The sequence below is a fragment of the Myiozetetes cayanensis genome, unplaced genomic scaffold (assembly GCF_022539395.1).
Source record: "Myiozetetes cayanensis isolate MyiCay16 unplaced genomic scaffold, myiCay2020 scf4, whole genome shotgun sequence".
NCBI classification, from domain to species: domain Eukaryota; kingdom Metazoa; phylum Chordata; class Aves; order Passeriformes; family Tyrannidae; genus Myiozetetes; species Myiozetetes cayanensis.
In genome coordinates, this window is record NW_026087631.1 from 50,031,637 (window position 1) to 50,054,673 (window position 23,037).

The 23,037-nt window shown below is 39.2% G+C and overlaps 1 protein-coding gene across 1 annotated transcript in view; it reads right to left on the reverse strand.

Moving 5' to 3' along the window:
- The window catches only part of CMYA5 (cardiomyopathy associated 5), a 50,763-nt gene that overhangs the window by 18,262 nt on the left and 9,464 nt on the right, over positions 1-23,037 (reverse strand). Inside the window, 6 exon segments of the mRNA XM_050328891.1 lie at positions 2,370-2,491; positions 4,376-4,398; positions 6,192-6,425; positions 7,085-7,180; positions 9,744-16,131; positions 16,133-20,155. Of these exon segments, the coding sequence (XP_050184848.1) occupies positions 2,370-2,491; positions 4,376-4,398; positions 6,192-6,425; positions 7,085-7,180; positions 9,744-16,131; positions 16,133-20,155 (10,886 nt within the window).

The window sequence follows — 23,037 nt, forward strand, 5'->3', positions numbered from 1 at the left end:
TGAGATATTTGCAACATGAGTTTGAATAAATGATATTTTTCAACAGAAAAGTGGGAAATGTTCTCATCACTTCACTTTTCATTGAAGTGTTGTGGTGTAAGGAAGTTTTCCTTCTCACTACCTAACACCCACTGCCCCTGGAAGAAAAATAATAATCCAAAATATTTTCCAGTGTAATGAGAAAAACACTCCCTTGGCTTTGTGGATTTGAAAAAGGAGAACAGTTACATTCCTCTGTGACTCTATTGGAAGAATTTTACAATCAGTAAAGGTCCTTGCCTTACCAGATGGCTTTGGAAATAATAATCTTTAAATTTTAAAATTTTTGATTATTTTTAATTTAAATTTCAAATAATAATTTTAAAATTATTCTGCCACTCTTTTGTGGCAGAACCTGAGTTCCTATATGCTCAACAGGATGCTGCTACAGTCTTTTTATGCTAATGCATTTGTGAATGGGGATAGCTTACATGAAAAGAGGAAGAATTTCAGGGAAAACAGTTTTACATTAGTGAATATGGAAAAATCAGATTCTATGAAATTATTCAGCAAACCACCACACTTTCTGAAGGAAAAATATATAGATTGGAGAAAATTCATATGTATTCATCATATGGCTTCAGGCAAATAAAAGAGTATCTGACAAAGGTCTCCAGTATATGACAAATTAAGTATTCAAACTATTCAATTCCAAATCAAGTTTCTTGTATGCATATATAACTCTATTGTCCTTCAAGAAGGGAGTAACCTTGAAAAACAAACAAGCAAATGAAGATAAAACACCCAAATTTTTCTGTCTTCTGCTAGCTAAAGTAAAAATCACAATAGCAATTTAAGTACTTGGTCGTGGAAGTGAAGAATGAAAACCAGCTGCCAAGTAAATATAAAGGATAAGGAACTTTGAAGATCTTTTGCTAAAGGACAGTCATTCATTTGCAGTTTGTCAAAGTAAACTGGTCTGGAGTCAGCAAACATAATAGCTAATGCAAACCAACCCAAAAAGCACATTTCAGCAGTTTAGGGAAATACATGCTGGAGTGGTTTGTGGGAAAAAGAAACAGCATGACAAAATGGATCTGTCCTCCTGTATGACCTTGCTAGTAGGTAGCAGCCTAGGAGGAATGAATGGTTGCACCTCTGGGATTGCAGGAGGAAGTTTGGGGACTAACCAAGACACATAGGCCATTTGCACCAGCAAGTTGACAGAGTGGGTTACAAAAAAGGTCTTTTTATCTGACTTCTGAAAAAATGACATGGGATAACAATGCATGCACTAGTACCAGTCCAGCCTCACCTGAGAAGCTTCCAATGCCATAGGCAAATTCTTATAAATCTGATGAGGATTTTAAGGTCTCAGACATATTCAAGTTCTCTAGGTCTAAGTAGTGGTATGGAGAAGAGAGACAGTCTTTCAATAGTAACACTGCTAAGTGCACTCAACACTTATTAGACACTGGAGTGTCTGCACAAAGTGGCATTTCTCCAATGTCCCATTAGTCACCTGAAAATTCAGCCAGGAATCAAAGCACCTTAGGGAATTTGATGCTCCAGTTTCAGTGCTCAGGAACCAAACATATGAGAAAGAGGCTTCACTTCCAAAGCCAGGGAGTGACTATGGTAACATTGCTGCATATGGATGGTAAATGGGAGGCCACAAAACATGACAGTGAGATGCAAGGCTCTAAACCAATGTTCTCTTGAAAAAGAAATTGAGTGAGTTCCATTATGAAGAAAATTAATTCACAATTTGGTGCTGACAAGCTGTCCAGATCTAGATATGCAGGTAGATCAGAAAGGCTTTTTACAGGACATGAAATACCACACACAGTTTTCACTACTACCCTGACAAACCATGGCTGTTTCCAGCTATAGTTAACCACTTTCTCTTCACATCCTTTGGGGATTTCATGTGCCTCCATTCCTTTGGCACAAGTTCAGGGACCTCAGCCATCAACCATCCCCATACTCTCTTCCCCATACCAGACATGCTGGGGCTGCCCCCCTTAGAGGAAGAGAGCTCAGGAGACCATTAGGTTGCTTCTTCTGTCCCTGCCTGCAAGGAAAACCAAATTCTTTAGCCCTGGGAGATTTACAGATCAAGACTTTCAGACAGTTGGAGGTACAGATGTCTGAAATGATGCAAGAATTCCCCAATTTAGCACTTCTGTCTCTGTTGCTCATCCTACTGTCCCTACTATAAGCCAAACACTTGTGCACAATTAAACTTCATTTTACATTCAAATCTGATTGCTAATTACAGGGTTTTCAAATTTATACTTCTCAATAAGATTCTGTTTTTAGATTCCTAAAATGTCCAAAGCATTGCCAAACTGTTAGCTTTTGTAAAGATGATATTTAGAGATTCTTACCAGCCACATGTTGTAAGGACTGCTGGTTGCTTTGTCCTGGACTGTCTGCATAGTGCTCAAATAGTGAAAAAGCACTGGGCACCTTCTCTAAAGGGAGGGTGATATCCATTGCAGAAAGTAACCTATTTGGAAGAAAATACATCTAAATAATTTGTGTCACTGCATAGTTTTCCAAAGGCCAGAAGCAAAGACCATGTGACATATCTTCTGTAAATATTTCCCATGAACTTGAGGACGACATGCATGGAGAAGCTGTTTCCCTGCTTTTGAGCTTTAGACAACACTGCAATTTTAGATAAGGAGCACAGTGAGAGACCACATGGTCTGTGTACACTTAACCCATGAGAACATGAAGATCTGAAGTTCACAGAAAGAGTCCCAAGAGCACGGGGGTTTGGGCTTGCTAATGCAGTGCCTTTAAAGGTTACCTTTAAGCTAACTTCAGCAGCTGACTCCAAAGATGTAACATAAAGCAGCTGCTTGTGGCAAGTCAAAAAAATATGACAGGGAAGATAGATTCCACTTAACTAGCCTGTATTTGCTGAGTTCATTATAGAAAAAAAGCACCAACATATTTTTAATTCTGTGACAGAAGCAGCTTCAAGAAAATGAATTTTTTTTTTAATTCAATTGAATTTTATCTTTCTCCCCTTCATTTTTATCTAATCACTGAAGTAGTAGTTAATTATGCATAATTTTAACAAAGCACAACAAATATAAAATACACTTTCTTTAGAAAAACATGCATTGTTAAATAGACTTGTTCTTAACATTTTTTAGCTAGTCAGGTACTATCAAATTAAAGTAATAGCCAGCCCATGCACAAAACAGAATTTTAAAGTTTATTGTGTAAGTAAACAAGTGGAGAGAAAACTAGGAAAATTGTTTTGTCTCATTTTACCTCCAATAAACTAAATGCAGATATGTGGCCAAAACGTTTGACTTGCAAGAAGAGAGTCCAAATTTATAGTCCTAGTTCTGAAGATGATTGGAAACCCTGAAGGGGTGTTTGGCACATTGTTTTGAAACCACTCTCCTGTGGTTGTAATTGCACCGGACAGTGAAACCCTGGTGTCACTGTTATATCCCAGTCTGTGTCAGCACACATACCACTGCGATGGCAGAGGAAGCCCTGACAAGGGTATGTTTGATGTGCACTGCACAATGCCCAGGTCCCTTGGGAAAATCGGGGTGGGGAGGGGGTGGGCAATGCAGTTTTGGGGACTTGCATAGGAGAAGCCTGTAAGCCAACCACTATGAATCTTTTTAGTTCACCCTGGAAAATTTTTTTGGGGAATATGGGCTTACAGTTGAACACTTTTCTCATAAAGGATGGGACTCTCCCAAATGACTCCCTTGAGAAAATCCCACATGGCAGAGAACTGTTTGTGATTATATGCATTTACTTCTATGTGCAGGTGGACTGTGATGCAGCCGTGTTGAGGCACCAGTCCTCTGACACACCCTGAATCGGGCACTGACAGTGAAGAGGCATGGGAAAACATCAGCCCATAGTCTCCTGATAATGTTTTGAAATTTACTTAATCTCATTTTTTTTCTGAAACTGTGTTCAGAAACATAGTCCAACAACACGTAAGAGATGCTTTGTATTATAATCTTTCAGAGACTAAGTGGCATAAACCAGACTAGTGAAAAAAATTAATATACCAGTAATGTTTAACAGATGGAAGCAGGGTTAAAATGGTTTTTAGTATATGTGTGTATAATAATAACTATGAGGAACATTTGCTTAGAAATGTATGTGTAGAGATTTAACATTGAGCTGATGTTTTAGCTGCTGTCTTACAGAACGTGCAAAATACTTCAAAACCAGTCAGTTAAAGCAACAAGGATAAAACCTCGTCTTAATTTCATTATTTGCAAGGTTTATAAAAGTAGCTCTGAATATTAGCAGTGTGTTTTCAAAGCTTGAAAATACTAAATGAAGCATCCAGCATGCTAGGCCTAGTACTCACTACAGTGCGCTTAACCCATACTTCATGTACCTTTTATTCAACTCTTTAGATGACTAGAAGAAGAAAAAAAAAGTGTTAATAGTTTTCAAAACCACCAAAATGTTGAAAAACCAATCATCTAACAGTCTTTCTACTTTCCTTGGACATAAAATACACATGGCTTTACTGACTTGATGCTGCTTGGAATGCTGTGCATTCACACTAGCAGAGGATTTATTTCCTTAGGAATATTTCACTTCAAAGCTCTGACTCAGCAGGGTATTAGAGTATAAATCTGGTTTTAAGTTTCTGAGGGGTCAGTATTCCAAACTGAGGTTTAAAGACTGAAGCATAGTCAAGTACTCTCTTAAACCAAGACTTTTAGAGAGAAAAATCACTTGCACAGTAAGAATAGTTAAATTCGAATTCTGGCTAAAATCTGCTTCATAACTTCTTATTACTAGAAGCTGGGTGAGATTTTTACTGAGTGAGAGTTTGGCCCATGCTCCATGAATCTTCAGCTAATGTCTCCTAGCATGTGGACAAAAAAGTTCTTGTCTTTTATCACTAAAAGAAAGGAGAAGGGAATCCAATGATTTTCACACCCCAGAAAATAATTACAGATAACAAAACTTTTTTTTTTGCCAAAGCATTGATCCTGTACCTCACAAAATTCAGGAAAATAATCAATTTTTTTTGTCCATCCCAAAATAGCCTATCTACCACAATATTCACTTGATTACAGGACATAGTATAGCTTGGAGTAGGGCAGAAAGCCAAATATTGGTCCATCATTTCTATAATAGATAGGGCATATATGGGCTGGGTACTTGCATTTGGAAAGCTGGTTTATTTTACATGAATGATCAGTCTTTAGAGAGTAATTTGACCTTTTTATTTCTGGCATCCAAGGATAGTTTCTCTGTAACTTCTAAACTACATGCTCATTCTGTAACAGGAGATTATTATCCCAGAAAATCCATCCACTTCGAGACTGTTAATACTTGTAGAGTATTTTTACTTGTGTAAATATATATACTTGTGTAGAGAAGAAAGTAGCATGGCTCACTTATGGACAAGTCCTGCAGCACAAGAACAGTATTGGAGCACCCAGGACCTGCAAACACCCTCCGAATAAAGTTCAAGATTAATGACTGTAGACTGTATGAGCTTGGTAGGTCCAGTCCTGCAGATTCACTGGAGATGTGCTTCATATCCAGAAAGGACCATCAAACGCACATCCCTAAGCCGACCCCACTGTTGTGGTTTCACCCCAGCCAGCATCCAACTACCACAAAGCCTCTCACTGCTTTTCAGCAGTAAATATTTAATGCAGCCCCAGCAATTTAAGTGCGTAAATACTGTGTCTGTTTATTGTAAAATTCAAAAGCAACAACAAAAACCAAAAAAAGAAACCCCACAACCCAGAAACAATTCTACTTCAGACACTTTTCTTGTTTCAGAAATCACTTTGTTGTTTTTATCATACAAAATAAAATATGTATTTTATTTTTATACAGTAAAATACCTAAATCCTCTAATTTAGAGGATTTAATTTCTCATTCCTCAGTGAACAATTAATTCTAGATAAATTATCCAACTGTCTTTTTACCTTCTCCTTATAAAACAAATGAGAACCATTTTAATAGCATATCACATTTTCATCCTATGCGTCATCTCTGCAATTCTCTCTGAGAATTCCCACAACAAATTCAAATGATCCAGCAGTTTCAGAGTGGAATAGCTGAGCTAGCAGGATTTAGCTAATTTAAAAAAAAAGGTAAATAACTCATTGCCAGCCTGGATACAGAACTCCTTCCCTAACTAGCATTACAAAAACTACAGCATGAAAGCCATTTTTACTTACATTTAGGAAAATAAATCCATCCACTTCATCTGCTTCTTTAACTGTTGCCTCCAAAGTTTCCTTTGCTGAATCAACAGTTTGCTGGAAATTAACCATCTGCTCATACAGGTACTCCATTTTCATTTTCTTCACTTCCTCAAAGTTCTCTGATTTCTCATCATATTGTGCTACCACTTTCTTAAGCATCTCTTCATTCTGCTTTTCCAATAAGTCTGCACTTTTCTTACAATTTTCCTGCAAAATAAAAAGAGATGTATATTGTTCTGCAGAATAAAATTACAACATTAAACTAATACACAGAAATTCTGAATGACCCACATATGAGTCATCCACCAGATTCATTCTGGCATACTGACAATAAGATAATTTTATTTCTGCAAGCAAACTCCTCTGTGAGAAATATCACTAGAGAAATGCATTAAAAACAATGGCAGGGGTTTTTTTTACTGTTAGTGTTCAAAATTAAACTTAGATATTTAAGCACTGAGACGGGACGTCTGACTACAAAATAGCCAAAAATTCATACTTACAACTGAAATTAATACAGTTCTCAAGGCTTAAGAACCTGGGTAATCAGAACTTAAGACACTGGGCAACTAATTTATATGCTTCACATAAGATTCTAAATAAAGACACAGTATGAGCTTTTCATAGGCTTAAGCAAAATTAAGGGAACTTTTTTTTTCAGTGCTTGACAGTTACATATTTCACTTTGCACTGATGTGCAAAAAAAAAGCAGTCTTTTTCTTCCACTAAAGTTAACACCTTCAAGTGGAAGAAGCCAATTTAAGGACTGGAGAAACAGCCCATTTTGGTGAAAGCCATATTATAAAATAGGGCAAACATATCTTAGAAGTACAAGGAGAGAAAGTGTGGTAAAACACTGGACTTACCTCAACTGAGTTAAATCGCAATTCAATATCACTCACAAACTCCTCGATCTTTATTGACTTTTCTTCCAGTGCTATCAGCAATTCACTTAATTGATCCTGAAATTTAAAATCTAAACTTAGGCAGGTTATTTTACAAAGCTTATTTTACAGAACTTATTTTAGGTGAATATTTATCCTTTAACCCTGAGTCACCATTGGAACAATTGATAAATAAGTTCAAGTATCACTCTGGCTACAAAGATAAGCACCAGAAAAGCAACTGGAACAGTCATAGAACCATTTCCAAACCAAAAAAAGGGAACTCAGTTCGACAAGATGCTGAGTGTCTATACCAGTTTTTGAAAATTATGAATTTCAATGCAGCTTTGCTGACAGTGCAGGTACTTAGACTCTCATGAAAGTCCTCGAGACATCACAGGAACAAGCCCATTAAAAGGGATATAACAAAGGTAATGATGAGGGTAATAAATTATGCACTATCATGTTTTTTTTTTAATTAGAATTTGAAAGACATTTCCCATAAACAAGAATATATCAAAATCATTGGTTGAATTAGATGTGGAATCAAAAGCAGTCCAAGTGACAACAGGCATCAGAGACAACTCAGAACTTTTTCTTAGTCCTTCTTGACCTTTTATGAAAGAAAGCTGTCCATCTGCTCAGGTGCCATTCATAATTTTAAAAATGCTTACTTTTAATTAGATGGCATAAATCTAAAAGAAATGTTAGCTTTCTTTTGTAACAGCTTCTTATTATGGCACAATGTTACAGCTAGATCTATAGAAAACAAGCTTTTCATTAATTTTAAATGTCACATTGGACAGTAAAATTGAAAGCTCACTTTATAAATATTTAGGGCTAATCACCAAAATTTGGAGACTAACTTCTGTTTGTCAAGATAACCTATAAAACCTGACAGATGCCGCCCATTGCTAATTTCATTTACTGTGAAGCTATGATTTTACAGATTTCATGCAACAAAAAACTCAGGCAACAAACATGTTGCTAACTTAATGTTTTCTCAGTAGTTGTACAGAGGTAACAAGAAACATACAAATGCAGTTTCTTAGTAACCTCAGCCCTAAGGGTAAGAAATCACGTGAAGCTAATGCTGTGCTGTGGCCATATTTAATACTGGCTTCGTATCCGTGCTCCACAGCCAGGGAGTGATATCGTGGGATGTTTATTTGCAGCTTGCAACTGACTCGTTGTTATGCAGGTACATTTGAGGGATGGTTGGGGTCTGTGACTTTATTACTTACTAGTGCCTAATTGTCACTGCTAAGTCAAGCATGAGCGGCCATACATAAAAAGCAGCTCAGATATTATACTATGCTCAGATATCTGCATACCATGGAGATAGTTTGTAAACCTTGATATTTGAAACTCTCACATGGATTCCTCCTACTTTTGATTTCTCTTTTATGCATATGACTTTACATAAAGATACATAAATACCATCAATATAAACCCTTCTGGAATTTCAGTGAAATGACACAAAATCTATTTCTGTCAGATGAGCATGTGCCAAGAAAGAGACCTCACCAGATGTGTAAGAGGAAATAACTGGAACATCTGTATACTTGTACATGAACAACTCTGAGAAACAAGATGTCATATGAATGCTGTTTTCACAAGAAGAATTGCAATTTCCACAAAAATGAAAGCATTTTCACTAGTATTGAGGGCAAAGGATGAGGCTACTGAAATGGAGGGCATTTTATTTGTCTTTTGGAGTGGTACAGCTTAGAAATAATTGCAACAAGTAGGATCTGATAAACTCCTACCTGTGCTACAGGTAAAATATTTTTGGCAGAGGTCACAAAATGATTTGGGTTGGAAGGGGTCTTAAAGACCATTTACATTTAACCCCCCTGCCAATGGGCAGGTACACTTTCCACCAGAGGAGGTTGCTCAAAGCCCCATCTAATTTGGGCCTGAACACTTCCAGGGGTGGGGCAGCCATAGCTTCCCAGGAAAACCTGTTTCTGTGTTTCAGCACTCTCAGAGTGAAGAATTTCTTCCTAAAGTCTAATTTAAACCTCCTTTTTTCAGTTCAAAGCCACTACCCCTTGTCCAGTCACTATGCACCCTTGTAAAACGTCCCTTTCCAGTTTAGGGACATCTTGCAGATGAAGATGAGCTAACAGAAAATAAGTTGCATTTCAGCAAAACTGTGTAGTATAAACTGTGTAATTTGTCTAACATCTCCAAGCAATCAACACGTGTAAGTGGGACAGGAAACACTTTAGGATGATAGTGGCGTCCACACATGGAAGCTTCTGTACCTTTGCAAGTAAGCTGCTGTTACTTGAGTTTTCTTTTAACAGAAACAGCACTCTCCTAATTTCTTCCCTCGCATATCCAAACCAGAACAAACTTACAGAGTCTGAAAGTTGGAAATTCTCTTAACAGCTACATATACATATACTTCTGAACAAATAAGAATACAATCTAAGTAAACCTAGGACTCTAGAGAATACTTTAATAAGATAGTCTCCCTTCAAGATCTCTAATAGGTATTTAGGAATAGTTTATATTTCATAGATACTGCAACTTAGCTTCTGGACTGCTCTCTGAAGCCTCTCCCCCTAGCTACACAAGAGGACTGGAGAAATTACCCTCCTTAGCTCTTATTCTTACCCAAATGAATTCTTACCTTCATCTTGGTTGAAGCATCATCTAGTGTTGTGACTTCATGATCTTTATGCTCTCCAAAAAGCTTGTCAATAGCAGATATTGGGCATTTGCAGTGGTAACAATATGTGTCTACTTGTACTTTCTTCATTTCTCTGTGGGGGCTCTCAACCTGAGGAATGTTTGTTGTCGATTTTTCAGGATACATCACCACAAAACCTGAATCTTCAAGCTCAACAGGTGTTCCTTGTTCTGGCTCATTAACAAATTCATAACTATCAACAGCATGCTCAAAAGAGTCCCTGTCTTCAAATAATAGCTCTTCATGTGTAAATTGAGACGATATTTCGTCTTGCAAAAGTTCTTCTTGTGTAATCACATCATAGTCCATTGACTCAGCGAGATCTTCATAAATATCAGGGTGCTGCTCCTCTCTTTGAAAATCTGGTTTCTCTGTTTGTTGTATGGTAGGGACACAGGAAAGACGTTCCTGAGCATACTGATCACCTACACTATCTTCAACAAATGGAATGTATTTTTCCATTTGAGCAACAGCTGCTATATTTTGCTGTTCTTCCTCCTTTTCTTCCTGCTTATTACCGGCTTCTTGATATGCAGCTCCCTGATAATCCACTAGTTGACTATATGCTTGTTGACTTGAATGCTCTGGCAACTCCTCAGTTGTTTCTAGAGATACATTTTCTTCTTCTCTTTGTTCCGTGGTATCAGTTCTTGCACCTGAAAGGATTGTTCTGCTTCCAAAAGGAATGGCATGCATTGGTTTACAAATTGTTGCCTGAATGTCACTGTCAGCCTGGATTTTGTCTCTCTCCACAACACCCCTTTCTGGCAGAACCTCAGTTTTGACATACTGAACATCACCAGATCCCTCCTTCTGCTTGTTCTCTGAATTCCAAGTCAAAATTCCTCCACTAAAGGACTCATCCTCTGGTGTCTGATCTTTCTGAGGCCTTATGGCCTTATTTGGAATTTCATCTTTAAGAATATATTTTTCAAAATATATTCCAGTTCCATCATCTGTGTCTGAATTCCTACTAGGGAAAGACGCATTAGAATTACCACTTTCCTCATCAGAGGGAGCCTCATCCTTTGTCTTTTCTCCTACTGCTTCTGCATAGAGGTCCTTGTATAAAAATGATAGAGCAGGTGGCTCCTCTAGAAGCTCTGGATTAATCTCAGCAACTGTGGTAGGGAACAAGAGAGATCGTTCTAGCACTCCTTCTTCTGAGTCAAAGAGTGGGGTCCCTGGTGACTTCCTTTCATCCTCTACACTTGTAATGCTTTTACTGCAAGAATCAATTGATTTCTGCAGAGGTAAAGGTTTTGAAGCATCTGCATAGGACTGTATTTTGCTTTCTCCTTTCATGGTACCATAAAAGACTTCATCCAGATCCTCAAGTAAGGAAAACTCTTCCAAAGTATCTGCCTCAGTGCTTTCTTTAAAAGATTTGACTTCTTCGATAGATTCATTGGGATCTTCTGTCACAGGAGACAATGAAATTGATCTTTCAAAATGTGGCTTAATTGGGGATTTGTCGTCAATCAATGTATATTTTTCAAAATAATCCATATCAGCAGTACCATTATTAGGATCCAGCACTGCATAATTATTGTTCTCTGGTAAAAAGGGATTTTCTTGTTGTGTTTCTCCAGTTTCGTCAACATCATCTTTTTTGAGCAATTCTGGTATTTCATGGCTTGCAGTCTTTCCACACACTGAGCCTTCTGAAATTTCTGTGGTTCTTCCAGAAACTGGGGTTCTGTGGCCATCCTCAGCTAATTTTCTTTTAAATGAAGGATTTGTTTCCAAGTATTCTAATTTATCTGGCATGTGTCTACTTTCTTCTTGATCAACAGAAGAAATATGTGTAGGAGCATGAATATTGAGTATTTCATAACCTTCTGAAATTATATTAAATAGATCTTTTTGTTCAGTAGTCTCTGGAGTGCATTGACTGTCTTCTACAGCACTCACATGTTCCATTTCTTTCTCTTCTCCTCTCAGGTAATGTTCAGGCACTTCAGACACTTTGCCTGCCTCCAGATGTTGCATTACTTCCATTTTTGTAGGTTTTACAGTACTAGTTTCATACTCCACAATGCTATCTGGACCTTGATTATCTCCTACCCAAGGTGGTAAATCATACCTTTGTGTTCCAGGACTAGTGTCTGAGCTCTTCCTGTGAGCAAATCCATTTGACACTGATTCAGAAACTCTAAATGTATGCCCCCTTTTCTCTACAGTCCCATCAACTATAAGTTCTGTGCAACTTCCAGCTGGGAATTGCTTTGATCCAAAATCCGAAGCTTCACTTGGAGAAAATTGAATTCCTTGCCTATCTACATCTGCAGCCCTTATTGGACTAATTGAGCAAGCTTTCACCTCTTCTACCAGCCAGCTAGCTAGCCCAACAGATGGAATATCTTGGTTCTGCTTTTCATCAGAACTAGAGCCAGCAGACTTAATCTCTGCTGAAGAAAGACTGTCCAGTCCATAAGAATAATGCTGATTTTTGTGTGTCACAGTTTCACAAAGACCTGATGAAATAGCTTCCAAATTCTCCAAGGTTTTATTCCGTTCTTCAAAACGTTGCATTTCATGTTTCTGCTCTCCTTCAGTATAAACACCTGAAACTATGTTAGATTGCTTTCTAAGCATGCCTGCTACATCAAAAACAGATGATGGAATATTTTGTTTCTTTTCATCATCAGTAAAAGCCACTGATACTGACCTTACAGGTTTTGACTTTCCAGGTGACATATGAAAAGGTACAAATGACTCTGACTCTGCTTGCTGGTCTGCTACAGCAGTCACCTCTGACTCTGTGGTCACTGACCTTGGCACTGTCTGCACATCAGGTTGCATTTCTTGCTCATCTTGCTCAGTAGTGAATTTAGGGGAACTTCTTAGCTGCTCTGGTGACAAATATTTTGTGTCAAGCAAACAAGATTCTGGCTTGTCTAGATCTTGTGTGTGCACTTGAGACAGACTCTCTAACTGCACTGTCTTTGAGCTTGCTGTTTCAGCTGAACTGAGCTGAATTTTTTGCAATTGTTTTTCATCATGGGGTGGAATTACATGTTTACACTCTGATTGTACAGGCTGGGTAATAAGTGGCTGCATGCTTTGCTTCTTTTGCTCAGCAAGTGACCATGTGGGAACCAAATATTCAGAGTCTGGTTTTGAATAAGGTAGAATTTCTTGCTGACATGTTTCATCACCTGAATAAAATGAGACTGAAGGTCCAAAATCCAAATCTGAAGGTACAGTCAGGTAATCCTGACTTTCTAAAGTTTCAACTTTATCTGTAGAATATGATAAATTTGATTGTTCAAATTCTAATTGTGTAGCTGTGTGAAAGTAATGTGGAGTCTGTTCTCTCTCTGCTTCAGGTAAAATTTCATGTTCAGCCTCTGACTTTGCAGCCACAGGCAAATGTAGAAGACTTTTTATATTCTCTGTTTCTTTTCTTGGAAAAAAGGACCCTAACTCAGATTGAGCAGTTTCTGAGTGCTCTGCTTTACAGTAGGAGTAAGATAAATCTAAACATTTGGGTGATAGGCCTCCAGTTACAGGTGAGGACTCAAGGCTTCCTTCTTGGTTTGTTTCAGAAACAGCATGTGAAGCACTCAAAGGTACAGACACAGTTTTTTCAGTAAGATATGAATATGGTTCAATTTTTCCTCTCTCTGCTTCCTCAGTGGAAAATGGTAAATCTTGTTGTTCAGTTTCCGGCTGAGCAGTTAGAGATAAAGTAGCCCCTGTGTCTTGCTTCTCAGAATGTCCTGCCCTCAGCAGGGCCATTTCACACTTTTCTGCTTTGACAGAATGACTTAATAAATCTGATAGTTTGAGCTCTGGTTGTGCAGTTCCTTGCTCCCCTGTCCTGACAAAGGTATATGATACAGCAGGTGTTTCTGGTTGATCTGTTTCAACATCAGAGTACTGGAAATTAATATGTGGAAGTTCAGGTTGGACCCCATCTCTCTGCTTTATTTCACCCCCAAAATATGGTATCTCTGGATGCCCCAGCTGAGCATTCTGTGGTTGCTCTGACTCACTATAGGAGTACCATGAATCTAGTGGCTTCATTCCACGAGTCTCTGCTTTGCCAAGAGAGCACGACAAATCTGGATGTTTTGATTTCGGTTGTTCTGTTTGCAACTGCTCTGATTTTCTGTTGTAATGTGAAAAATCAGAAGGCATGAACCCTGCTTGTGAAGTGTCCTGTTTTTCTGTTTTGTCAGAGGAATAGAAATCTGGAAATTCCCCTTCCAGTGGGGATGTATTTGGTTGCTCTTCTGTGCCATGAGGACTTGAAAACGTTGGTTGTTCCAATTTTAGTTGTACTGTTTCCTCTGGATGTAATGTATAGCTTTGCCTCTCCTGCTTGACCTCCAGCTGTGCACTTTGTTTTTCTTCACTAACAGATGAGGACAAATCCGTGTGCAGTACTTTGCCCATGGCATCCGAGGCATCTGAATGTTCAGACTCTGATAAGCCAGCCTGTGATGTCTTTACGAAAGAATTCAACAAACTCTGTTCTTTCAACTCTGGCTGTGTTGTTTTATGAGGTTCTGCTGTGCCAACAGAGAAGGACAAATCTGCATATTCTGATTTTGCTTGGGAATTTTTCAGTCCTTCTCTTTTCTCTGTAGAGCACTGAAATTCAAGGTGTTCTGCCTGCATTCCTGCATCTTCCCATTGCTCTTCTTTACTTAGAGATGATGAAAAATCACCTGTTTGTTGCTGTTCTTGTTGAATCTTCTCCCGCTGTACTGTGTCAGTGGAATGTAATAAATCTGGATACTCTGAATCTTCTTCAGCAATCTGAGTTTGCTCTGTTCCACCAATTGAACATGATAAATTCATTATTTCTCCCTCTGGCAGTATGATTTCATGGTCTTCTAATCTGCCAGCAGATAAACCTGCTTGGTTTGATTTTGCATTTAAAGTTTCTTGTTCTGCCTCACTAACAGAATAAGATAACTCTGAATGTCTCAATTTTGTCTCTGCTTTCTCATCTTGTGCAGCTTTTTTGTAAGAATGCAAGAGGTGTGGCTTCTCGTCTTGAGCAGTTTGTCTTTGCTCTCTTTCGCCAGGCCAAGATGATAGAACTGGTTTTCCTGACACCAGTTGTGTAGTTTCTTGAGCTTTTGCTTTAGCAAAGTAATACAATAAATCAGGATTATTTGGCTCTGTTTTTGCCATTTCTCTTTGCTCTACTTTTCCACCACGAGACGATGAATCCAGAGTTCCCTGTTTCTCTTTGGTAGCTTCTGGATGCTCTGCTCTGCTGGCAGACTGTCCCTCATTAGGGCATTCTACAGCTGTGTGCTCCACCCCTTCTTGTCCCACTTCAGCAGCTGGGGGTGCCAAGTCTGTGGGCTCCAGCTCCAGCTGCGCGGGTGGAAGTTGCTCCGTCTTGTCATGACTGTACAACGCACCTGGCTCTTCTAGCCCCAGCTGGATTGTTTCTCGCACTTTATCAATGGAACATGGTAGACTAGAGTGTTCAGGTTTCGGCTGTGCTGTTTGCCCCTCCCCTACTTTGAAAACAGAGTAAAGCAAGTCAGGCTGCCCCTGCCCTGGTTCTGCCACTTTTGCTTCTGCTGAACCTGCGGAAGGGGACAAATGTGAAATTGCCACTTCTGGCTGAACCGTTTTGTGTTCTGCTTTTCCAAACCGGTAAGTTTGCTCAATTTCTTGTCGTCCTCTTCGTTGCACCTCTGTGTTGTACAGAGTAGATATCACATCAGTGTGCTCTGTCTCTGGTGGCATTATTTCATCATCTGGCCTATCAGTGGAAAATGATAAATCTGGTTGTTCCAAGCCCTCCTGGCCATGTTTGAAATGCTCCATTTTACCAGGAGAATGAGATAACTTTTCTTGTTCTAACTGCTGCTTTGTGGCTTGCTGTTGTTGTTCTCTGCCAACAGAAAGTTTTCTATGTTTCTGATCCAATGGTTCTTCTTCTTGCTGTTTTGTCTCATCAGTGGAATGTGACAAATCAGGACTCTTCACTTGCCATAATGCAATTTCTGGATTTTTCAACTCTATTTGTGCAGTTGCTGGAAAAGCTCTTTTTTTGGCCACTTTAGGCAATTCTTGATGCTTAGAATCAAATTTCTGAGTTGCTTGTTCTTTGCCTGAATATTTTGAATCCAGTTGTGAAGTTTCTTGCTGATTTCTTTGGACATCAGAACATAGCAGATTTGGGTACTGAAATTCTACTTCCATACTTGCATCTTGTGCTGCTTTGCCCAGAGTTCCTGATGAATGCATATGTTCTGATTGTTGCTGTATTTCTCCCATGGAGTATGAGAGCTCTGGATGTCCTGGGTCTTGGTTTCACAATGCTGCCTACTCGTCATCACTGTCATAAGTATGAAAAATCTGGATGTTCCATCACCACTACTTCAGTTCCTTGTTGCTTTGAATGAAGTGGGAAGGTTGAATTTTTCAGGTTTTTTTCTTGCTCAGTTTCATAGAAGGAATATGACAAATCTAGGCATTCTGAACTCGTTTCCATTTCCAGTGGAGCTTCTTTTCCACTGGAAGGTGGCAAAAACCTTTGCTCCAACTCTGGATGTACTATTTCTTGTTGCTCTGCTTTTCCAGTAAAACAGGAAAGAAATGGTTGTTCTGATTTTTGTTGCATTGTTTTCTCCTGTGTTTCTATACTTACATAAGATGTTTTTTCTGGATATGCTGGCTCTGTTTGCATTTCTTCTTGCATTTGTTTACTGAAAGAATATGGTAAAGATGGATGCACTAACCCTGGTTGAGCCATTTCTTGCTGTGCCAAATTAATTTGGTCTGTGACCTGTGTCATCTCTTTACCCCAGCTTTCTGACAAATCCGAATGCTCTGTCTCCATCGGCAAAGGTTTTTGTTCATCTGTTTCCTGTTGTTTCAGCTCTCTTTGTACTGTATCTTCTTTTTCCATTCTGCCAATGGAACATGATACACCTGGCTTAGACACATTCGGTGGTGGTGTTTCTTGTTGTTGAGTGCTAGCAGTGGAAAAGGAGGGAAAAGACTGTTCCTGCTCCATTTGTGTCATTTCCAAGGGCTTTGCTTTGTCAGTCAAATGTGACCCCAGAGAGCCTGACTTTACTCCTTTTTGCATTAGTTCTCCAGTGATAAATAAGTAATCCCTGTTTTCCGAAACTAGTTCTACATTTTCATGTTGCTCTGCTTCAGTAATGAAACACGTTCGTTCTGGACCTTCTAAGTTTCTTCGTACAGCTTCCTGTGCTGTTTCTCCCTGGGAATAAGAAGAATCTGTTTGTTCCAGCTTTGGTTGTAATACTTGATGCTGTTCTGTTTTGACAGGAGAGTATATTGTCTCTGGCTGTTCTGCCCTCAGTTGTAAGGTTTTATGTTGCTGTTCTTTACCAGTAGTATATGACCAAATTGGATGCTCTGGCTGAAATTGAGTAGTTTCTCCTTGCACTCCCTTGTCACTGGAATCCAGCTTACCTCCATGTTGTGAATCCTGCTGTACAGGCTGTGGTTGTTCTCCTTTGTCACTAAAATATGCATCAAGAGAATTTTCTGGATCTGCTTGCGACGATTCTTTCTGCTTTGTTTTATTCATGGGACATGCTAAATCTGAAAGCGCTGTTTCCAGATACTCAGTTTGCTCTTTCTCAGCTCTTCCAGTGGAATCAATTTTGTCTGCATGTACCAACTGGAGTCTTTTAGTGTTTTCTTTCTCCACTTCCTTCCTCAAACATGATAAATCTGAAGGTAACAGCGCAAGCTCTTCTTTTTCTTCATGTTCTCCCTCTTTGGGGAAATAAGATTCTGGCTGTTGCAGTTCAAAATGATCAGATGTTTGTTTTTCTGTTTCTTGCCTGGAAATTAAAAATTCCTGATGTTCCATTTCCAGCTGTATACTTTCTGATTCCTCCACTACTTTCTCAGTAGTAGTGGAGTCTGGATGACCCATGTCGAGCTGTGCACTCTCCAATTTCTCCACTTCTTCCCTGGAAAAAGAAGAGTCTGGATGATCCCCCTCCAGCTGTGCACTCTCTGATTCCTCCATTTCTTCCCTGGAATAAGAAGAGTCTGGATGATCCCCCTCCAGCTGTGCACTCTCTGATTCCTCCATTTCTTCCCTGGAATATGAGAAATCTGGATGTTCTGTCTCCAGCTGTGGACTTGCTGGTTCCTCCATTTCTTCCCTGGAAAAAGAAAAGTCTGGATGCTCTATGTCCAGCTGGGCACTCTCTGATTTTTTTATTTCTTCCTTGGAAAAAAAATCTTGGTGTTCTCTCTCCAGTTGTGAACTCTTTGATTTCTTTGTTTCTTTTGTGGAAAAAAGCAGTTCTGGATATTCTGTCTCCAGTACCGCACTCTCTGATTCCTCTGTTTCTTCCCTGGAATATGAGAAATCTGGATGTTCTGTCTCCAGCTGTGCACTTGCTGGTTCCTCCATTTCTTCCCTGGATAAAGAAAAGTCTGGATACTCCATCTCCAGCTGTGCACCCTCCAACTCCTCTATTTCTTCCTTGGAAGAAGAGAAGTCCAGATGCTCTGTCTCCATCTGTGTTGTCTCTGAATCCCCAATTTCTTTGCTGGAATATGAGAAGTCTGGGTGTTCCATCTCCATTTGTGCACTTTCTGCTTGTTTGGTTTTTTCACTGGAAAAATCAGACTGATCCAAATCTACTGCTTTATCTAGAGCTGAAGTTTTCTGAGTTTCTTCTGTTCCTGTATCAATAGGATATGAAATGCCAAAATACTTAGAATCTATATTTTGTAGAATGGGTGGATTTAGTTTAATTGCTTGCTCATCTGTTTCCTGAAGGTAGGAGGAAAAGCCTTGTTCTGACTTTGTTTGGTTCTCCAGATGAGTATTTTGAGTTTCTGAGAGAGGGGTCTCTTGACCCTCTTTTGTTTCAGCAGAATGCATTAGACCTGAAGTCTCAGACTCTGACAGTGCAGTTGTTGATAAGGGACACTTGGTCTCTTGCTTCTCCATTTCACCTCCAGAATATGGTAAAAGCACCTTTTCAGACTCAGATTGTGCAATTTCTGATGACTGAGGAATAGCATCTTCCTGTCTTGTTTCAGTTAGAGTGAAATATTTGGATTTAGCTGATGGAGCACTAGCCAAGTAAGACTTCTGCACTTCTCTCTCAGGGTGTTCTGACATGGATGCTTTAGACAAAACATGCTGAGTATTTCCATCTGCAGAATTGGGCTGAAATTCCTGCTTTTTCGGTTCATCCAGATGACCTGATGGTGTCAGCACAGATTGGTCTGTATTTTCAGCTGAGGGAAGCTGCAACTGTTTCTCATCAGACTCTAACAATGTGGAGGTTGTTGGCTCTGTTACTGATGTTTTGGCCACAGGTGAATGACTTAGCTGCTTCCTGGCTTCTTTAGGAGGGTAGGACTTCAGGGAATGTCCTGATACCTGATTTGGAGTCTCCAGAAGAGGTTGTCTGTCTTTTCTTTCCTCATATTGAAAAGTTCCTTCTTTCATTTTAATAGGTTGAATATTTTCAGATGAAACATTGTTTTTCTTAGTAAGGTGTTTTTCAAGAGTTGGTGTTGGTGAAGAAAAGCTTTGATTTGTGTGTTCTATGAGTTGTTCTCTTTTCTTCCTTCTTCTCTCTGATGGTGTTTCAAGAATTCTACTTCTTGCTCCCTGAAAAGATTTTGGACGTGTTGCTTCTAAGTGTGAAGTGAACTTCTGCAATCTTTCTTTTACTGGCGTTTCAAGGAACTGTTCAGATTCTCCTGAAACTGAGCTACTTCTCCGTATTCTGGTTTTCTCTGATGTTTCAGGGGGTGGACCAGTCCCTCCAAAAATTGAGTTGAACAGCTGGATTCTAGCTTGTACTGGTCCTCCAAGGATTGGACCAACTTTTCTCAGTTTGCTCTCCCTAAATATTGATCTTATTGGAGCACGTTTTACTGGCTCTTCTGTGATGTTCTCTTGATCCTCTTTGTTGTCCAACATTTCTTCATCCGTGTCTTGTGCTTCCACCAGCTCAACGTTCAACACAGAGGCCTGCACATCTCCTAGAACAGTTCTTGGTTCTTGCCTCTGCATTACGGATGAGTCACGTTTTTTATTGCTCTGGCCTTCCTTCCGGCTTGTAGCCATTGGCACCCTATTTGAAGATTTTCGTGTCCTTTTCCGAACAATCTTACCTTCATCCATAATAAAGATAACTTTTCCTGGAGGAGAACCTACCGGTGAACTTTCCATACTGTAAAGACCAGAAGTTGTACTAGTTTCTGAGGTCCAGGGAGTAGAACATCTGCTCGAGCTTGTTTCCCAGGTTATTCCACTGTCTTCACTTTGACATGTTACCATAGAAAAGGAGGGGTTAGTCATGATGTACTGAAGCTTGGGTTTCACATCTTCACTTTGGATAAGATCTTTTAAACTACATAAAAAAAAGAACACAATGGAAAAAAAATAAGCTGTAAAAACTCACAAGAAATTAAATTATTGCTGTATTGTAAAACCTGATTTTTTTCATTACAGGAAAAATACTTTTCAAAGTTGTAAAAATATTGCACAAGCATAAATTTTGAAGTACAAGCATAAGAAAAATCCTATTTCATCTGACAAATATATTTTAGATGAATTTGTGTAAAACTGCATGTTGCAGGATTAGTTCAGTGAAGGGGAGGTGTTTAAATGCTTTTGACAAAGCAGGAAAAACAGTCTTTGATCTGACCTTGTTTTGCCAGTGTGAGATTGAGCTGATTCTGGGGCTGGTCTCCAGCAGGTATTTATTTCACAGTATAAATTAAACCTTATATTAAACGTTTAGAAGATACTGTCAGTGTTTTAATAGCACCACACTTGCTTTGCGCAAGTGTGAATGATTATACAATGCTCAAAGGAGTAGGCAGTCTATCCACTGGTTTGATTCTGTCTTTTCATATGTTTCATCTCCTAAATGCTCTCGGTATTTAACAAAGTAATTTGGAATACATTCAACAATAAAAAAAAATTACTGTACTCTCCCCAAATGAAATAGCAATGTTTCATAAAGCTAGCTTTAAACCTTATGATGTATAATCAATACACTATCATATGCTGCAATCAAATTTTTCAGTTAAAAGAAAAAGTTAGAGAAATGTTTTTCAAGGAAGCTTTAGAAAGGAAATTGGTCATCAAAATAAGAGTGTAAAGACTAGCAAAAGCAATCAGAAGACATAATGTAGCAGGGGAGGGGGAGTATTTTTAGTTACAACATATACTCCCAAAAAACCCATAGAAAATGTAAGCAAAACACTTAACCCCGAATTTTTTGGAGTAGACAGTAGTTCATTTATGGAAATCACATTTGTAGCCCATAGAAAAAAAGACAAAGCATCTGCTGGACAAGGTATAGCCTTTAGTAGAGCAGAAGTTGTGAAGTCTCTGTCGTTCCCATGGAAGAACGCACACCTATGCCCATAAAACATCTAGCTTCCACTGAACAGAGGGAAGGCTCACTTTCCAGTTGATTAGGATAAAGTACTCAAGCTACAGTGCTACCTAGCTACCTCAAGCTACCTAGCTCCTGACCACTGGGTCAGAGAAGGAGAACTGACATGTGGCTGTGACTCAGTAGTACACAGGTACCAGAGATTCCTGCAGGCTACAGAGACAAAGAGACACACCCAGAGAGCAATCGACTTTGCTCCAGGGGGTGCTGAGCACCAGGTTGAAGGCAAAGGTCTTTGAAGAAGGAAAAGAAGAAATCCTGTGGAGAACCATAGTTTCTCCATCAAGCAGAAGAAATTCTGTGGAGAACCATAATTGCTCCATCAAGCAAACTCTCTGAACTGTAAGGTTTTTGTAAAGGTCACTCAGCAAAACTGCTCAGTACCTAATGGAAACAGAAAGGTAATCCTGCTACTAGCAATGCTGCCTTTACCTTTCATAAATTTGCTTTCCAGAGCATGAAACAAGAAGGACTACCCTGGGCTGACCCATGCTCAGGTCTGTGCAAACTGAGGCACAGACTGTCTCTTCACTGATTTCCTTGGTGCAAACTGAAGACTGAAGGTTTAGAGTGGTGTGACCAGCCAGAGGTGGGACAACACAGTATCAAACTCTGGTCATGGAGCTGGCCTGGAAACAGTGACTAGCAGGACAAGTTAGACTGAAGTCCACAGTTCAAAGCAAGTCTGAGAGTGCAATATTAAATAGTCACATTATAACCAATCCCCACCCTCCTCCCCCAAGCCCAGCCCTCGAACCGATATAAACCCAGGATGTAGAGCCAATTCTCTGCCTTGATGTAGTACTCTCTATCAGGGCTAGCTCCATAAGAAAAAACTCACAGGTTGGAGGAAGAGGCACAGCAAACACATCTATACTTATTTTTCTGGTAGCTTTTCCTTTACTGTTTCCATGGCTTGGCATTAAGTTGACTGGGGGATAACAAAATAAAATTAAATTAAAAAAATAAAAAGGAATAGCAATAGTACTAAGAAAGCTTTCTATTACTTGAGTCCACAATAACAAGATGACAAATCTTTTTTTCTCCCCAAAATATTTCAACACCTAAATCACACTCATATTTTTAAACTTATTTTTCTGCAGTACCTGGCACTATTAAATAAAACTTCATGCAGAACAGAATAGGACACCCACTTTAGCTAATATTAGTGAATACAAATGGGTTGCCCTGGCCCTGCCTATGCAAAAAGCTTGAATTATTCACATCATTATCTCATTTTCATGGTCACAAACCGGTCACAGTTCATATTTCTCTACAGTGTGATGAGACAGTGCTTTATACTTTAAAGACCAGAATGAAAGACACGTAATTCATGCATTTCCTCAACACATTCCAAAAGCTGAACAATTTGTATGCTGCACAGTATTAGTTAAAAGACCCTTCTCTCTAGTCAGAGGAAGTGTCTGCCATTGCAAAAAGATGTTTGCAATGTTTCAGCTCCACTGATATCCAGGGACAAAAGCCAGTGCTGTCTTTTCCCATGCAGATATTTCACACCCAATACTGTTGGCACATATGTTATCAGTTTGTTATTTCACTGCTAGGACAACAACTTTTAAACTTTTTACAAGTCTTGAAGACACTGACAACCAGTTTTGTGCTTCCTGCCAAAATAGCTAAAATCAGATTTATCTTATGTCCTCCCCCTTCTTCTCACATTCTGTGTCCACTGAGATTTCAGGTTTCTAGTTCAGCCTCTCAGTCTTGGGACATGTTCCCTCATGTATCATTCCAGGGAAGACTTTCCACCTCCCCAGCTGCTGAGCAGTCATGTTGAACATGCTGAGTGGGGTGTGCACATCTTT